Source organism: Pristiophorus japonicus, chromosome 16 (assembly GCF_044704955.1).
Source record: "Pristiophorus japonicus isolate sPriJap1 chromosome 16, sPriJap1.hap1, whole genome shotgun sequence".
Taxonomy (NCBI): Eukaryota; Metazoa; Chordata; class Chondrichthyes; family Pristiophoridae; genus Pristiophorus; species Pristiophorus japonicus.
In genome coordinates, this window is record NC_091992.1 from 24,705,387 (window position 1) to 24,721,364 (window position 15,978).

The following is a 15,978-nucleotide window of genomic DNA, read 5'->3' on the forward strand; positions in this document are numbered from 1 at the left end:
TATGTCAAAGTAAAGTCTCCTAACCCATCATACCACCCATTTCCCCTCATTATTCTAATAAATCATGTTTCATCCTCGTATGCAAAAAATTCAAGTAGCAACTGATTTCAATTATGTATAGTTTTATGAACTTAAAGGAGCAGATGGGACTTTTGTCTGGAGGTTGCAGATAATGGGCCGAAATTTGCGATAGGAGGTGTACCTCCGGAGTACGCCTCCAACCCCAAAAAAAATACCAACCTACCTGCTGGTTCCTGGGCTTCAGAGACTTTGTGTCCTGTGCCAGAAGGCGCACGCCTGCGTACACCCCACAGATCCCAGGGATGTAGGTGGTTCGGAAGCATCCCTGGGATCACGTGGGCCCGGTCCTCCCATCAGAAAGGAGGATTTCTCATAAGCTTACGGGGACTCCATTTACGAATGGAATCCCCAGAAGCTTATGAAGAATCCCCAAATAAATAATTTCACAACTGAAATAAAAAATAAATATTCCCATTTTCAAATTATTTAAAAATCCCTTTAATGAAGCATTTAAAATAAACATTTAAATTATTGAAAATAATTGTAAGTATTTTAATCAGGGCCAAAATTTACATAAACTAATTTTAAGCGTGTATGTTTTTTAATTTTTCATTTAACCTTCATATTAACCCTTACGCTGGTTTAAAAAAAAACAGGCCTGATGCCTGATTTTACCAGGCATAAGGGTTTTGTGGGCAGTAGGTGGGCAAATAGCAAAGAGTTTGTGGGTTGCAGGCGGACAATCTGTGAACCTTCAGGGAACCCCGGAACTTGTGGGGCGTTTTACAATGGCGTATGCTGTCAGAGACTCCCATTTCAGGACCATGATTTCTTTTGGTGGGGGGGGGGGGGGGGGGGGGGGGGTAGAAGAGGGGTAGTGGGGAAAGGAAAGGTTGTTTCTCCTTCCTACAAGTCTCAAGTTAAGGAAGATGGCAGATGCTACACTGTATCTCATCGTACAACCTGCTGCTTGAGAATGCGAGTTAAGCTGCTTGAGTGAGAACACAGGTCTAGTTCCCAGTTAGACAGCTGGCTCCAGTGCAGGTTGTCGGAGTGCTGCTGTATTTTTTTTTTTAAATGTCCAGATTGTCATAAAGGTGTGGAGGTACAACAAAAGCCATGGGACTCTGTATTCAAGCATAGCAGTCACCATTCCTCATAGTCAATCCCCAGATCACTGATAAGCCAAGGCATACAAGACTAACTTATTACTCTGAACCGTGTATACCACATACTACAAATGTAACATGACAGAGAACAGGTGCAATTCATAACAGTCAGCAATAGAATCACAATAGCTGGATTAGCAATTTTACTGACAAGTTAGCTATTAATGAGTAATTCAAGAACAAAAGACTAACACTATTGTATTCGTTTAGAATTGAATCACCTCCTTGTATGTGCATCACCTTATATTTATCTCCTATCTCAAGTTCCAAAAAATTGGAAAAGGGAAAGAGGCAAAGAAAAGAAAATTTGCCAACGGAATAATAAAAGAAAGAAAAAGAATGCAATAAATCTCTTTCTTAATCCTTTTCAAGGAATCAGCTTAAGTTTTGAACTCTTCTACTCCCAGGATCAGGAATATCTTGTTTACTCAGGGGATCTGTAACAATTAGGTTTTCATTGTATGGCGATAGATGGACTAACAGCTAAAATGATTGAGCATTTGACTCCCAACCAGAAGGTTGTGAGCTCGAGTCACCGGCTTCCTGTCCATTACTTGTTTCACTTCCATGTCCGAGTGCTACATGGAAGCAAATTGCACTTTTGCCAGGTAGAGAAGGAAGAGAATTGAAGGACCTTCTGGAATTGTGAGTTGTTTACAGCTGGCCATTGAAGCCTCAATTGTGGCCATGGCAAAAAACATTATTCCAGATAGGCCTGTTCTGGCCACCGAATTACATAGAATAGTCTTCAGGGAGGAGAAAATGTTTTTTATTTAAATATATAGAAACTGCAAAATGGGAGAATTAAAGAAAAAAAAGCAATGAAAAGAAAATACATTAAAATGAAGGCAGGTGTTTAGCTTCACTTATAGTGATCATATTGGCTTTTAAGTCAATCTCTTTCAACGATGTACCTTAAGCAAATGAGCAACACAACCATGCACCCGTTGAAACAAAATCTCAGAGTCTATGGGCCCAAATTTCCCCAGCCCCTTTTTCCGGTGCACTATCCCGAGATGCGTCGATTTTGTGCGCTCAAAACGGCGGCAAAAAACTTACTAACGATTCTGGCCACTCTGCTGTGTCCCTAGGTCCTGGTGCGGCGTTTCTCGTGGAGTGTGGGGGGGGGGGTGGGCGGAGCTACAGCCCTGCGCCAAAAACAGTGCTGCCAGCTGCGCGCATGTGTAGTGGAGTCTACAGCTCGTCGCCCTCCCAGTTCGTCCTGCAGGCTGTGAGCTGGACCCAATGCTCGCCGCCCCTATCCCTGGATGAGTGGCCTGCCTGCCCGCGCTGAGGGCTACAAGAAACAGGTTGGTGCGGGGAGACTTTTGATCGGGGGAGGTGGGAGGGGGGGGGAGAAAGAGGTTTGATCGGGGGGGGGGGGGGGGGGTGTGTAACAATGCAACTGGCTGTTAAGAGGTGAGAATGACCAGAGAAAACTTTCCTTAGGTTTGGTCTCTCAGTACCAGCAAATATCTGGTCGTGGCTTTTGTTTTGGTAGTAATCATGACTTAGGTCAATTTTTTTTAAAAATCCCACCAATTCTTAGTGAACAACTGCATGGATGCCTGTAGATACCCTGTTGGGAACATTCCATCAGCACCCACGGGTGCCTTATTGGGGAGTAACTGCATGGGCACCCTCAGGTACCTTGCACAAGTGACCATCGCTCATAGCCCTGCTGGCAAAATATTTGATTCATAAATGGTTTTATGAAACCCTTTGTTTTCTGATATAAATGATATTAAAAAGTGCATATTTTATGAAGCTTTATATAGTGGAATGTGTAAATTATGCAAAAATTACAGTACAAGATCTGTATTAGTTGTTGTGAAGGTGTTTAGTGCTTTGCAAGGTCCTCTGTGCTTCCCTTACCCCCAATCTCTGGCTACCTGCGCTGATTTCTTAACTCTCCGCAAGGATTTTCTGTGCGGCCACAAATGCTGGCCTAAGTTAGTTTGGAGCAACTATTAGCTGACCAAACTGGCTTAAATGGCCAAAATGGCTGGTAATGCCCCCTTTTGAACAAAAAACTCAACTAAAAAAAATCCTAACTAACTCACTTACACTGGCGCAAATTTAATGTGCAAAATGGGGATTTTTAAGATGCTCCAGTAAAATCAAGTCGCTCCAAAAAAAACGGAGCAACTCCTGGGCAAATTTGGGCCCTATATACTGCCTGTATTTACCAGCATCAGTATATATTGCAAAATCCTGTGGAGAAAACTTTATATATAATTAAATCAAATTATTAATTACACACGTGCAGTTAATGGTCCAGGTGTGATCCATAAATATCAATAAAATGACTTCTAATTATAGGCATTCTGGAATTCAGGAGCCCACAAAAGATCTATTCAATTTCTTCACAGTCACAAAGTACATTTTACAAACTTAGGATAGTTCACTTGTCATTTCAAATGGGTATACTATGCCTCATTGCCAGCACTGAACATATCTCACTGATTTAGTACAACCTGAAAGTGGCTTCCATTACAATGCCTTGTTCCAACGCAATCCAAATACACAACCCTATAGCAGGCGGGCTTTATAATAATGCTCTCTTCTTGATGCCAACAATCACCCATGAATACATACACAATCTCCAGATGTTGGAAGGAGAGGGCAGTTCAAGCTATGGGAGTATCATTACTGCTCTACAATTGTCTGCCTTGTTATGGTCTAGTGAATAATGTCTCTTCTACCCCACCCTGCTCTGCTCAAAAAAGCTAAAGGCAGACAGTCCAATATTCTGAGACACTCCACTAAGTGCCCCAGGCAAAAGCTGATACTCAACCAAATAAATAAAGGACATTTCCATCAAAGCAAAGCATAAATTTTTAAAAATCTGTTTTTAACCTAAGTACTTTCATTAGCTGGGGATAAGCACTTATTATATACATGACCATTTAATAAATATTAAAATAATTTCATCAGCACTCCACTCCTTACTGCTATACAGAAGTATGATAATCAAAATACAAATTGTTACCCCAGAGTAAACAGCTGTCCATAAGCCTGGTTGTCTCTTTAGCATTGGATTCGGAATGGTTCGCTACAACCTCTATAAGCTGGCACAGAGTGACGTTTTCGCCAAACATTCAGTGTGCAGGGTCACTAGCTATTCAGCTGTGGCTCAGTGGGTAGCCTCTGACTCAGAAGGTTGTGGGTGCAAGTCCCACTTCAAGGACCTTGAGCACCAAAAATCTCAGCTGACACTCCAGTGTAGTGCTGAGGGAAGTGCAGTGCTGAGGGAGTGCTGCACTGTTGGAGGTGCTGTCTTTTGGATGAGAGGTTAAACAGAGGCTCCGTCTGCCATCTCAGGTGGATGTAAAAGATCCCATGGCGCTATTTCAAAGAAGAGCAGGGGGGTTAACCCCGTGTCCTGGCCAATATTTATCCCTCAATCAACATTAAAAAAATTATCTGGTCAACACATTGCTGTTTGTGGGAGCTTGCTGTGCGCAAATTCGCTGCCGCGTTTCCTACATTACAACAGTGACTATATATATTTTTTTTATAAAAGTACTTAATTGGCTGCAATGCACTTTGACATGTCCGGTGGTCATGAAAGGCACTTTATAAATGCAAGTCTTTCTTTCTATTAATTTTATGTGCAAAACTTTGGCTTTAACATTTTCTCAGAGGACTAGAAGAATATGACAATTAATTGGAAAGAGTTGAGTAAGTAACCAGAAACTTGTCTAACCTTATTCTTTAGTGGAACCTACCCTTTACTTGTACTTGTCAGCATTAATCAAACCAAATTAAAATGAATGCCAAAAGCTATAGTTTATGAATATATTACTAGCTAATTTATATTCAAGGGTTCCCACTTATTCTGAAACCACCTTGTTGAGGACAATGATTTTTTTGTAATAAGTGTGCACAGCAGAATCTTGATTATTAAAAAGTTATCACAACATAAATTCTTTCTAAATAAAAATCTGATTCCGTTCAGAAAAATAATCAGGTTTCACTATGGTTTGGTGCCAAGTGGTCCAGCTGGTTAGGAGTCCATGACTAGTAATCTGTTACTGGCCTTTACCTCTGGAGATCCCAGCCTCACGAAAATGCAACTCTACTCTCTCTGTTAGCCATTATTAATGGACTACATTCAGCATTTATTTGCTAATGTCACCTTCCAGCAGCTAAATAAAGGGGTTTATTACTTGCACTGTCAGAGAACCATCATTGTCCCTTTAATTCACTGGTCTATCGCATCATGGGTTTTGAAGTGAAAGTTTGTTACGTTTCTCTAGCTTTATCACTTCCTCACTATAATGAGCAAACAGTGATTTACTCATTTATTGAAACCGCATCCCTCCAAAATTACAAAAATAAAAAGGTAAGTATGCCTAACTTAGTACATGCTAATACCATTAATTTGAACACTACAGAATCTACGAATACCAAGTTTCCCATAAAGTGACACATTTATAAAAAGACACACCTTTAAGTAAAGCAGGGTTTTGGAGTTCCCCTCCTCCCCAAAAAAGGGTAGCTCAGCTGCAACATAAAGCTAGTACTCCAGCACTTCTACCCATTATGGAGAATAGCAGACTTTTTATAGCTTTTCAAATCCAACATCCATTTTCTATTATGATATCTACGTTTGCTCTACAGGATAGCACAAGAGTGATTAAAGCCCAGCGATGGCAGTCAATCTGTGAAGAGATGTACCTCGGGCCAATCATAAATTTGCGATGATTTCTTTTAGTAGCATTATAATTAGAGGAATGAAAGAAGCAAGATCACTTCAGTAGATCTGGCATGACTATACTTTGATGCCAGTGACAGATGGTGATCTGATAACAAGAGAAGGGGGCGGGTGATGGGTTGAAGAACAGGTCAATATCACTGTGCCATGAAACGCATTTGATGACCGTAATTTATTACTTACCTTGCATCATCATTCATTGTACTGTGGTCAATAGGTGCCATGAAACTCACTAATTTGTTGTGAACGTGGTACCTGGTAGGAAAGAAATGAAAATGTTATTTGTTTCTGATTTTAATTTAAGCAAATTCATTTTAGTTGCTTTATTGTCCTAAAAGATAACGACCTAGTGTTGGAGTATTTGTATAATTGGAGTATTATTCCCTTGGTCATCTGAAGAAAAAAAATACTATACTTCACCCTTCACAGAGACACTCCTTTGCCCAACACTCTCCAAAATAAAGGTCTACAGTTTAAAAAGGGCAGTCAACATTGAAACATGTTCTTACACATCCGCCATACACAGATTTAGGCATAATTGCTGTTTTTTTTTAAAGTTTATCATTACCTGTATAGCTAAGTAGGGCAATTTAAGTTGATAGCTGTCTCTTTCAATAAATGAGACTCTGACATTTTAAGAAATTAGGCATTTGGCTCATCTCACACTGGTTTGATGCATTTTAAATTCAAGTTAAGCTTGCAGAAAATCTGGGTCTGTAATTTGAGATCAGTGGCAGAGAAAAGGCGGTCAATTGATTGCAGCGCTCAGTTAGGGAGATTCCCAGTGACGAGCTGCAGTGACGTCAACAAGCTGTCTAAGCAGCCAATCAAATTGAAGAATTCTCAGAGAGCGCAAATCAGGAAATGAAGCGCCGCTTTTATCCGGACTTTTAACAAAAAATAATGTTAGCGAGCTAAATGAAGATTGGGACTTTCACACTGGGATAAGGTAGAAATTGAAATATCATGGACAAACTTTAAAAAAATGAATTAAATTTTTTTTTATCATAATGGAGAAATTTGACGCTCCACAAATATGAAGATTAGTTTTCCAGGGCCAGACATTTGTTTCACAGTCGATACGCTGTTAGAACCCCAGTTACACCTATTCCAACAAGGCTCAACATTTAATGGGGTATTGAACAGCAATATCAGCGCAGAAAAGCTCAACTTTTCATCAGTTTCACTAATTTCACATATTTCATGCATTGCTGGCTATTGAGGGGGGTCCACTGTGCAACCTGTGTCGGAGCAGTGAATGACTGACTGCAACTTCAGGATTTCTGCTTTAGTTGCGCATGCACTAAATCCTGAAGTTGCGGTCAGTTTCAGAGGGGTAATGACGGCGAAAGCTGACAGTTCGCCATCATTTCCTACTGCAAATTCCGGGCCTATTTAACCTTTAAATTGACAATGCATAATATTAGGATGCACTGAATAATCAGATGCAGGTTTACGCCCAGAATTCTCTGAAGAATTAATTCTTGATGTCAGCTGGGGGTTTGAGGGTGGGACATAGAGCAGACCATTACTGTTATTGCAAGGAAAGGGTTTTTTTTTTTAAGTTGGCAAACTAGTATGTTTTCTGCAGCTGATCCCAGAGCAGCATAGGCAATGACCTGGGAGAAGGGAATTGTGCATTGAGTGGTTAGATCTGAAACAGTGAGGAGAGAATACTTAACAACTGGATTGGTTTTTGCATAATAACAATAATAGCATCAATAATAAAACAAACTTGAATGAGATGGATGCAGTAATTGTATCAATTAAACATGCGATTAAAACCAAGATTAACAGATTAAAAATTTTAATCGCTAGATTAATCGCGATTAATGTTTTCATTGCTTGACAGACCTACTCCCTGCAGATAGTCAGGATTAGCATCAGCAGGGCCCTCGAAGCAGCCAGCTTGTCCCAAACTTTATTTTGAAGCAAGCTTTTGGGGGGGGGGGGGGGGGGGGAAAAGAAGAGAGGAAGAAACGAGGAGGAGGGAGAACGCCGAGGAAAAGAAGGGGATAACGACGAGAACGAGGACGGGAAAGGACGAGGAAGGAAAGGGAAAGGAAAGGGCGAGGAAGGGAGTAGGGAAGGAAAGATGGGGAGAATAATGAGGAAGGAACAAGGGGTGAAAGACAAGGAAGGGAAAGAATCAGCAAAAGAAAAAAAGGGTGCATATCCCCGTGGGGAGTAATGCACCCCTTCCAAATACAGCCATTGTCATGCTCTCCTTTTTCATAACTTAACTAGAATACTTCTCTGGCTATTCCTAATGGACTTTGATGTTAACTTCTCATTAAAAAATTGCCAGGATATACTTGCCTTACTTTTCTGCCCTTGCTTGCTCTGGTATCTACTTTTTTCTTGATCTTACTCCGTAGCTTCTGAATAGCAAGCCATTGTCTATATGAATGAACAAAACATTATCAGAACTGAAATGAAAAAAAAAACACAAATCCAGTTATAACAACTTTATAGGCACAGGTGTAGGTTTGATCTTCATTCTACATAGTTCTTACTTTTGTGTTGTCAGCAAATTTTGAGACTGTGCTCCCAACGTCCAAATCCAAAGCAGCTCGATATACACACGAATAAAAGTGGACCAAGCACTGATACCTGGGGCACACTACTTCCAAGCAACACCCATTTACCCGAATTTTTTCCTGTCCGTGATCCAACTATCTATGCTGAATCTCCCTGTGCAAGGAGGAATTCAGATGAGAATCGTGCTAATGCGATTCCTCGTGCCTCTTGGCAACGGGAGAAATAAGCAGCTGTTAGGAAGCAGACCACGTGCCCATTTAGCAGCACTGAAGTGCAGATGGCAGACAAGATACAAGAATTCTTTTAATTACATTCCAAAGTTAGAAAAATTGTAATTCCCTCCCCAACTTTCTCCTCCTTTCTTGAAGGTATTGACTTTTGCTGGGTATGGTTTCAGACAGCAGCAACCCAAGTGGCTACTCTTCATGTCCAGTAGTGAGTGGCAGCAGGTTATTTTACCATGAGGGAGGAGAAGAATGGCAGTGCAGCATAATCCTGCTCTTAACCAATATCCACTCTTTCCAGAAGGATAACAGGATAGTAATCAGAAATGGAAGCCCGGGCTGATTTTTCCGTCACTTAGCGCAGAGACACTGATGTCAAGTGCAGAGCACTAACTGTAGTACCTCAACTGTGATGAGCTAACTCAGTACAGATCAGGAACTGAACCTGGGTGATATTATGCCTTACACTGCACTGAACAGCGCTTTGACTCACTTGGCTATAGGAAACAATTGCCATTACAGTGTACAAATATTTTGTGCATATGTTTTTACATATGTAAAATACATGCATCGTTGCTTCAATGGAACATAGAAACACGAGTAGGCCGTTTAGTCCCTCGACCTTTATCCACCATTAATTAGATCATGGCAGATCTGTACTCCAACTCCATTTACCCGACTTTGCTCCCTATCTCTTGATGCCCTTGCCTAACAAAAATCTATTGGTCTCAGTCTTGAAAGTTTCAATTGACCCAGCATCCACAGCATTCTGGGTGACAGAGTTCCAGATTTTTACTATCCTTTGTGTGAAGAGGAGCTGACTGATTTCACTCCTGATTGGCCCAGCTGTAATTTTAAGATTATGCCCCTTTGTTCTGGGTTCGCCAGACAATGTTCTCTGTATTGACCCCATCGAAACCATTTATCATTTTAAACACCTTGGTTAGATCACTCCTCCAGCATCTATACTCAAGGGAATTCAATTTAATTGCATAATCAAAGAGTATTTGCACATTATGGGCTGGAGGGAAAGTTACCGCCCGAGTAATGTTTGCAATGTGTGGAGACATTTTTGCCATCTGGGCCCTGCGTCAGGGCGCAAAGGGAGGCATTGTACAACTTTTGTGGCACAAAAATGGGAACCTCACCAACTCAAGTACGGGGCTGGGAGGGCTCAGAGGCCTTGGGGGATAAAAAAAAAAATCACAAGAACATTCCAAAAACATTGCCCACAGCACAATACAAATCGCTACAAAAAATAAAACAACTGGATCTTGCCGTTTTTGCAGTTTATCTACCTCACCACTGCCGCAGGGCTGTTTCCCCTGGGGGTCATCGCGGGGCGCGTTTTGGAGCGTATGGGTGAGGTGCGAGACAAAACTACTGCCAGTGTCACAATGAAAGCTTTGCACACCTGGCGCAGCTCTTCCCCAGTGGTGCTTCTAAGCGCCGCCACAAAGCCCGACCGGAGGATCGTGACCAGGCACAAAAGACCTCACTGCCCCATTTCTCGTTGCGGAGGGTCAAAACCCAGCGAAACCCGAAGTGCAAAGGACCCGAAAACCCAGCCCATGTGGTTTAAAAGGTCTCAGTTTTTATTTTCTGAATGACTGATAAAATGTGCAGTAAACTAATCTGTGTATGGTTAGCTTATACTTAACCTAGTCAATACCACTGCCCTCCACAAATGTGACGCTGAGCTTATCATGTTATTAGACACTGCCTGAAAACTTCACCATTTGAATTAGGTAAAAATGTCAGAATACAATTACTTCTCCCTGCTCTAACTCTAGATCACTGTGCTGGCATAGTCAACGATGGGGGGGGGGGGGGGTGGAGGGGCGGAGAGAAAAGGAGTCCTGTTAGGGTAGCAATTAATTTTAGGTTTCTATTTGGTAAATTGTCGATGCTGGAATTCCAATATTGATGACCCTATTATCACTACCAGAAATTGAGGAATACAGCTTCTTTAGGAACTGAATATCAGGCTTTGTAAATGCTCTGCCAGCTTCATTCCAAATTACATCGTCAGGAAGGATAGAGAAAGCTGATCACATGGCTGTAATTGCATCCATTTTGACAGTATTAAATTTTGCAAGGCCAAATAGGTAGTCATATACAAGATAATCTCTTCTCTCTTGCATGCATAGAACAATCATTTTCATCTGATTCAGATTTCACATAAAAGTAAATCTGCATTACTTTACTCACAGTCCAAGGTTTTGGGCCTCTCTTTCCTGGTGTTGAATGTGTGTGTTCCCTGATAACACTGAAATTTTTGCTGAACATGTTGGAGAACATGTTTATGCTCAAGATATCGAATACTCTCAATTTACTGTACAGAATCAAAAATATCAATTTCTTACGGTGAAATTGTGTGTTGAAATATTGTTGCTATTCATTTCAGAGGGACAAATAGAATTTAAGCAAAGTAACTAATTTTGAAATCAAAATTAAATTACATAGGAGTAGGCCTAATTTAATTAAGCTTAATGGGGGCATTGTAGAATTATAGAATGTCTACAGCACAGGAGGCTATTTGACCAATTACGCCTCTGCCGGCAATCTGCAAGAGTGCTTCAGCTCTGTCCCACTCCCCTGCCTTTTCCCCATAGTCCTGCTATTTTGCTGGGTCTTTCTGAACGGATGAATTAAGATGGGTTGAATGGCCACCCTCATCTGTAATTATAACATAAGAACATAAGAAATAGGAACAGGAGTAGGCCATACGGCCCCTCGAGCCTGCTCCGCCATTCAATAAGATCATGGCTAATCTGATCATGGACTCAGCTCCACTTCCCCGCCCGCTCCCCATAACCCCTTATCTCCCTATTTTTTAAGAAACTTTCTATTTCTGTCTTGAATATATCCAATGTCCCAACTTCCACAGCTCTTGAGGCAGCGAATTTCACAGATTTACAACCCTCAGAAGAAATTTCTCATCTCTGTTTTAAATGGACGGCCCCTTATTCTAAGATCATGCCCTTTAGTTCTAGTCTCCCCCATCAGTGGAAACATCCTCTCTGCATCCACCTTGTCAAGCCCCCTTCATAATCTTATATGTTTTGATAAGATCACCTTTCATTCTACTGAATTCCAATGAGTAGAGGCCCAATCTACTCAACCTTTCCTCATAAGTCAACCCCCTCATCTCTGGAATCAACCTAGTGAACCTTCTCTGAACTGCCTCCAAAGTATATCCTTTCGTAAATATGGAAACCAAAACTGCACGCAGTATTCCAGGTGTGGCCTCACCTTATATAACTGTAGCAAGACTTCCCTGCTTTTATACTCCATCCCTTTTGCAATAAAGGCCAAGATACCATTGGCCTTCCTGATCACTTGCTGTACCTGCATACTATCCTTTTGTGTTTCATGCACAAGACCCCAGGTCTCGCTGTACTGCGACACTTTGCAATCTTTCTCCATTTAAATAATAACTTGCTCTTTGATTTTTTTCTGCCAAAGTGCATGACCCCACACTTTCCAACAGTATACTCCATCTGCCAAATTTTTGTCCACTCACTTAGCCTGTCTATGTCCTTTTGCAGATTTTTTGTATCCTCCTCAAACATTGCTTTTCCTCCCATCTTTGTATAGTTAGCAAACTTGGCTATGTTACACTTAGTCCCTTTTTCCAAGTTGTTAATGTAGATTGTAAATAGTTAGGGTCGCCAGCTTCAAAATGCAGAACATTCTAAGCTTAACATTGTGAAATTTTACAACCAGCTCTTGATAATTATATACAAAATACGATGTTTGCAACAACTTGAAGAATGAATGCTACCTTTCAACACTTACCGGCCCATAGCAACCTGATCATTTGGATCTATAGAACTAGTCTTCCGCTCGATTAGTTCTCTGAGGAGCTGCACAAAAATAGATTAAAAAATTAAATGATTAGATTTCAAATTACAAATTTTATAAATTATATCTCTTTACCAGCCCCATTAGTTTTTTTCAAGCCAATTATAAGTTTATTGTGGGGCAAACAGATGGAGCAGTGGGTAAGCACATTGCCTTTTGGGATAGCATAATTTCTACATTCATGGCAAACATCCAAGATGGAAGCCAAAATAGGTCAAAAACTAAATTACAGCCAAAGCCAAACCCCAATAGTACTCCAACAGGAAAACTTTGTCCCATAAAAGGCCAGCTGCCTCCCAACCTGCATAGGACAATCTAAATAGAAATTAAAATCTGCACTTTTAGTTTGCGTGTGGGGGAGGAGGGGGAAAAGAAGAGAGTAGGGAATGATAAAATACACACGTTTTTTATCCTGCAAGAATATCTATAGTTTCCAGACATTTCTGTAGCTCACGACTAAGTGTATGCGTTATGTGACTTTATCGACATTTTGTTAACCCTTTTTCGTATTCTTCTTGAATCAAGGCAGAATCTGAATAAATGACTGCAAGACACAATGTTGTCTGATGCTGTAATATCCAATGATCTGATTAATTTCAAATGTTCAGTAAAGAACTATTGCTGTACAAGTAAACAATATTGCAACCCAATGGTTGCCGCTCAGAGTTAAGGCACTGAAAAGGTTACCTCTCCAATGATTGGTAAATATAGAGTTCCAAAAACCTCAGTCTGGATCGCAAATGATGTTAGTTTGAAACACAAAAGGGCTGCTTACCTAGCTATTCCATGTAAATGGAATAGTTCACCAACTGCAGCTGAACGTGTTCAAAGTTGGGGAAGAGTTTGCACTACCACAAGAATGAACGAGTCCCCATAATGCCATTCATATAGAAGAGAAAGATCACATACTCAGGATGTCCCAAAAGTGCGTTGCAACTTTTTGAAGTGTACTTATGTAAGCAAATACAGCAGCCAATTTGCTCACACAAGGTGGTCCTACAAACATAATAAGCCAGATAATTCGATTTGGTGGTTTAGGTCGAGGAAGAAATGTTGGCCAGGAGACCCAAGTGTATCTAAGGGTTAAGTCATGGCAGGAGAGCTCGGTCACATGATATGCTCCTCCTGTACCATGTGGGAACTCAGTGACGACGACTACGTGTGCGGGAAGTGTATCCGCCTCCAGCTCCTGACAGTCCGCGTTGCGGAATTGGAGCGGAGGGTGGATTTACTCTGGAGCATCCACGATGCTGAGAATGACGTGAGTAGCACATGTAGCGAGTTGGTCTTACCACAGGTGAAGGGTCCACAGCCAGATAGGGAATGGAAGACCAGCAGGAAGAGCAGTGCAAGGAAGATAGTGCAGGAGTCCCCTGTGGTCATCCACCTGCAAAACAGATACATCGCTTTGAATACTGTTGAGGGGGATGGCTCATCAGGGGAGGGCAGCAGCAGCCAAGTTCATGGCACTGTGGCTGGCTTTGCTGCACAGGAGGGCAGGAAAAAGAGTGGGAGAGCAATAGTGATAGGGGATTCAATGGTAAGGGGAATAGATAGGCGTTTCTGCAGCCGCAACAGAGACTCCAGGATGGTATGTTGCCTCCCTGGTGCAAGGGTCAAGGATGTCTCGGAGCGGGTGCAGGACATTCTGAAAAGGGAGGGTGAACAGCCAGTTGTCGTGGTGCACATTGGTACCAACGATATAGGTTAAAAAGGGATGAGGTCCTACGAGACTAATTTAAGGAGCTAGGAGCTAAATTAAAACGTAGGACCTCAAAAGTAGTAATCTCGGGATTGCTACCAGTGCCACGTGCTAGTCAGAGTAGGAATCGCAGGATAGCTCAGATGAATACGTGGCTTGAGCAGTGGTGCAACAACAGGGAGGGATTCAAATTCTTGGGGCATTGGAACCGGTTCTGGGGGAGGTGGGACCAGTACAATGGAGAATGAAACAGTTAATTCAGAGACCATGGTCCAGAACTTAAAGTAGGCTAACTTTGAAGGTATGAGGCGTGAATTGGCTGAGATGGATTGGCGAATGATACTTAAGGGGTTGACTGTGGATGGGCAATGGCAGACATTTAGAGACCGCATGGATGAACTACAACAATTGTACATTCCTGTCTGGCATAGAAATAAAAAAGGGAAGGTGGCTCAACCGTGGCTATCAAGGGAAATCAGGGATAGTATTAAAGCCAAGGAAGTGGCATACAAATTGGCCAGAAATAGCAGCGAACCTGGGGACTGGGAGAAATTTAGAACTCAGCAGAGGAGGACAAAGGGTTTGATTAGGGCAGGGAAAATGGAGTATGAGAAGAAGCTTGCAGGGAACATTAAGACGGATTGCAAAAGTTTCTATAGATATGTAAAGAGAAAAAGGTTAGTAAAGACAAATGTAGGTCCCCTGCAGTCAGAATCAGGGGAAGTCATAACGGGGAACAAAGAAATGGCGGACCAATTGAACCAGTACTTTGGTTCGGTATTCACGAAGGAGGACACGAACAACCTTCCGGTTATAAAAGGGGTCGGGGGGTCTAGTAAGGAGGAGGAACTGAGGGAAATCCTTATTAGCCGGGAAATTGTGTTGGGGAAATTGATGGGATTGAAGGCCGATAAATCCCCAGGGCCTGATGGACTGCATCCCAGAGTACTTAAGGAGGTGGCCTTGGAAATAGTGGATGCGTTGACAGTCATTTTCCAACATTCCATTGACTCTGGATCAGTTCCTATGGAGTGGAGGGTAGCCAATGTAACCCCACTTTTTAAAAAAGGAGGGAGAGAGAAAACAGGGAATTATAGACCGGTCAGCCTGACATCGGTAGTGGGTAAAATGATGGAATCAATTATTAAGGATGTCATAGCAGTGCATTTGGAAAGAGGTGACATGATAGGTCCAAGTCAGCATGGATTTGTGAAAGGGAAATCATGCTTGACAAATCTTCTGGAATTTTTTGAGGATGTTTCCAGTAGAGTGGATAAGGGAGAACCAGTTGATGTGGTATATTTGGACTTTCAGAAGGCGTTCGACAAGGTCCCACACAAGAGATTGATGTGCAAAGTTAGAGCACATGGGATTGGGGGTAGTGTACTGACATGGATTGAGAACTGGTTGTCAGACAGGAGTAAATGGGTACTTTTCAGAATGGCAGGCAGTGACTAGTGGGGTACCGCAAGGTTCTGTGCTGGGGCCCCAGCTGTTTACACTGTACATTAATGATTTAGATGAGGGGATTAAATGTAGTATCTCCAAATTTGCGGATGACACTAAGTTGGGTGGCAGTGTGAGCTGCGAGGAGGATGCTGTGAGGCTGCAGAGCGACTTGGATAGGTTAGGTGAGTGGGCAAATGCATGGCAGATGAAGTATAATGTGGATAAATGTGAGGTTATCCACTTTGGTGGTAAAAACAGAGAGACAGACTATTATCTGAATGGTGA

At 41.8% G+C, this 15,978-nt stretch overlaps 1 protein-coding gene across 1 annotated transcript in view; it reads right to left on the bottom strand.

The window, feature by feature from the left end:
* aatf (apoptosis antagonizing transcription factor) overlaps positions 1-15,978 on the bottom strand; it is a 104,297-nt gene that overhangs the window by 27,352 nt on the left and 60,967 nt on the right. The window contains exons 9-11 of the mRNA XM_070858087.1: positions 12,477-12,544; positions 8,230-8,310; positions 6,094-6,165 (exon numbers count right to left, since the gene is read on the bottom strand). Coding sequence (XP_070714188.1) covers positions 6,094-6,165; positions 8,230-8,310; positions 12,477-12,544 — 221 coding nt within the window. The remainder of the gene's footprint in view (positions 1-6,093; positions 6,166-8,229; positions 8,311-12,476; positions 12,545-15,978) is intronic.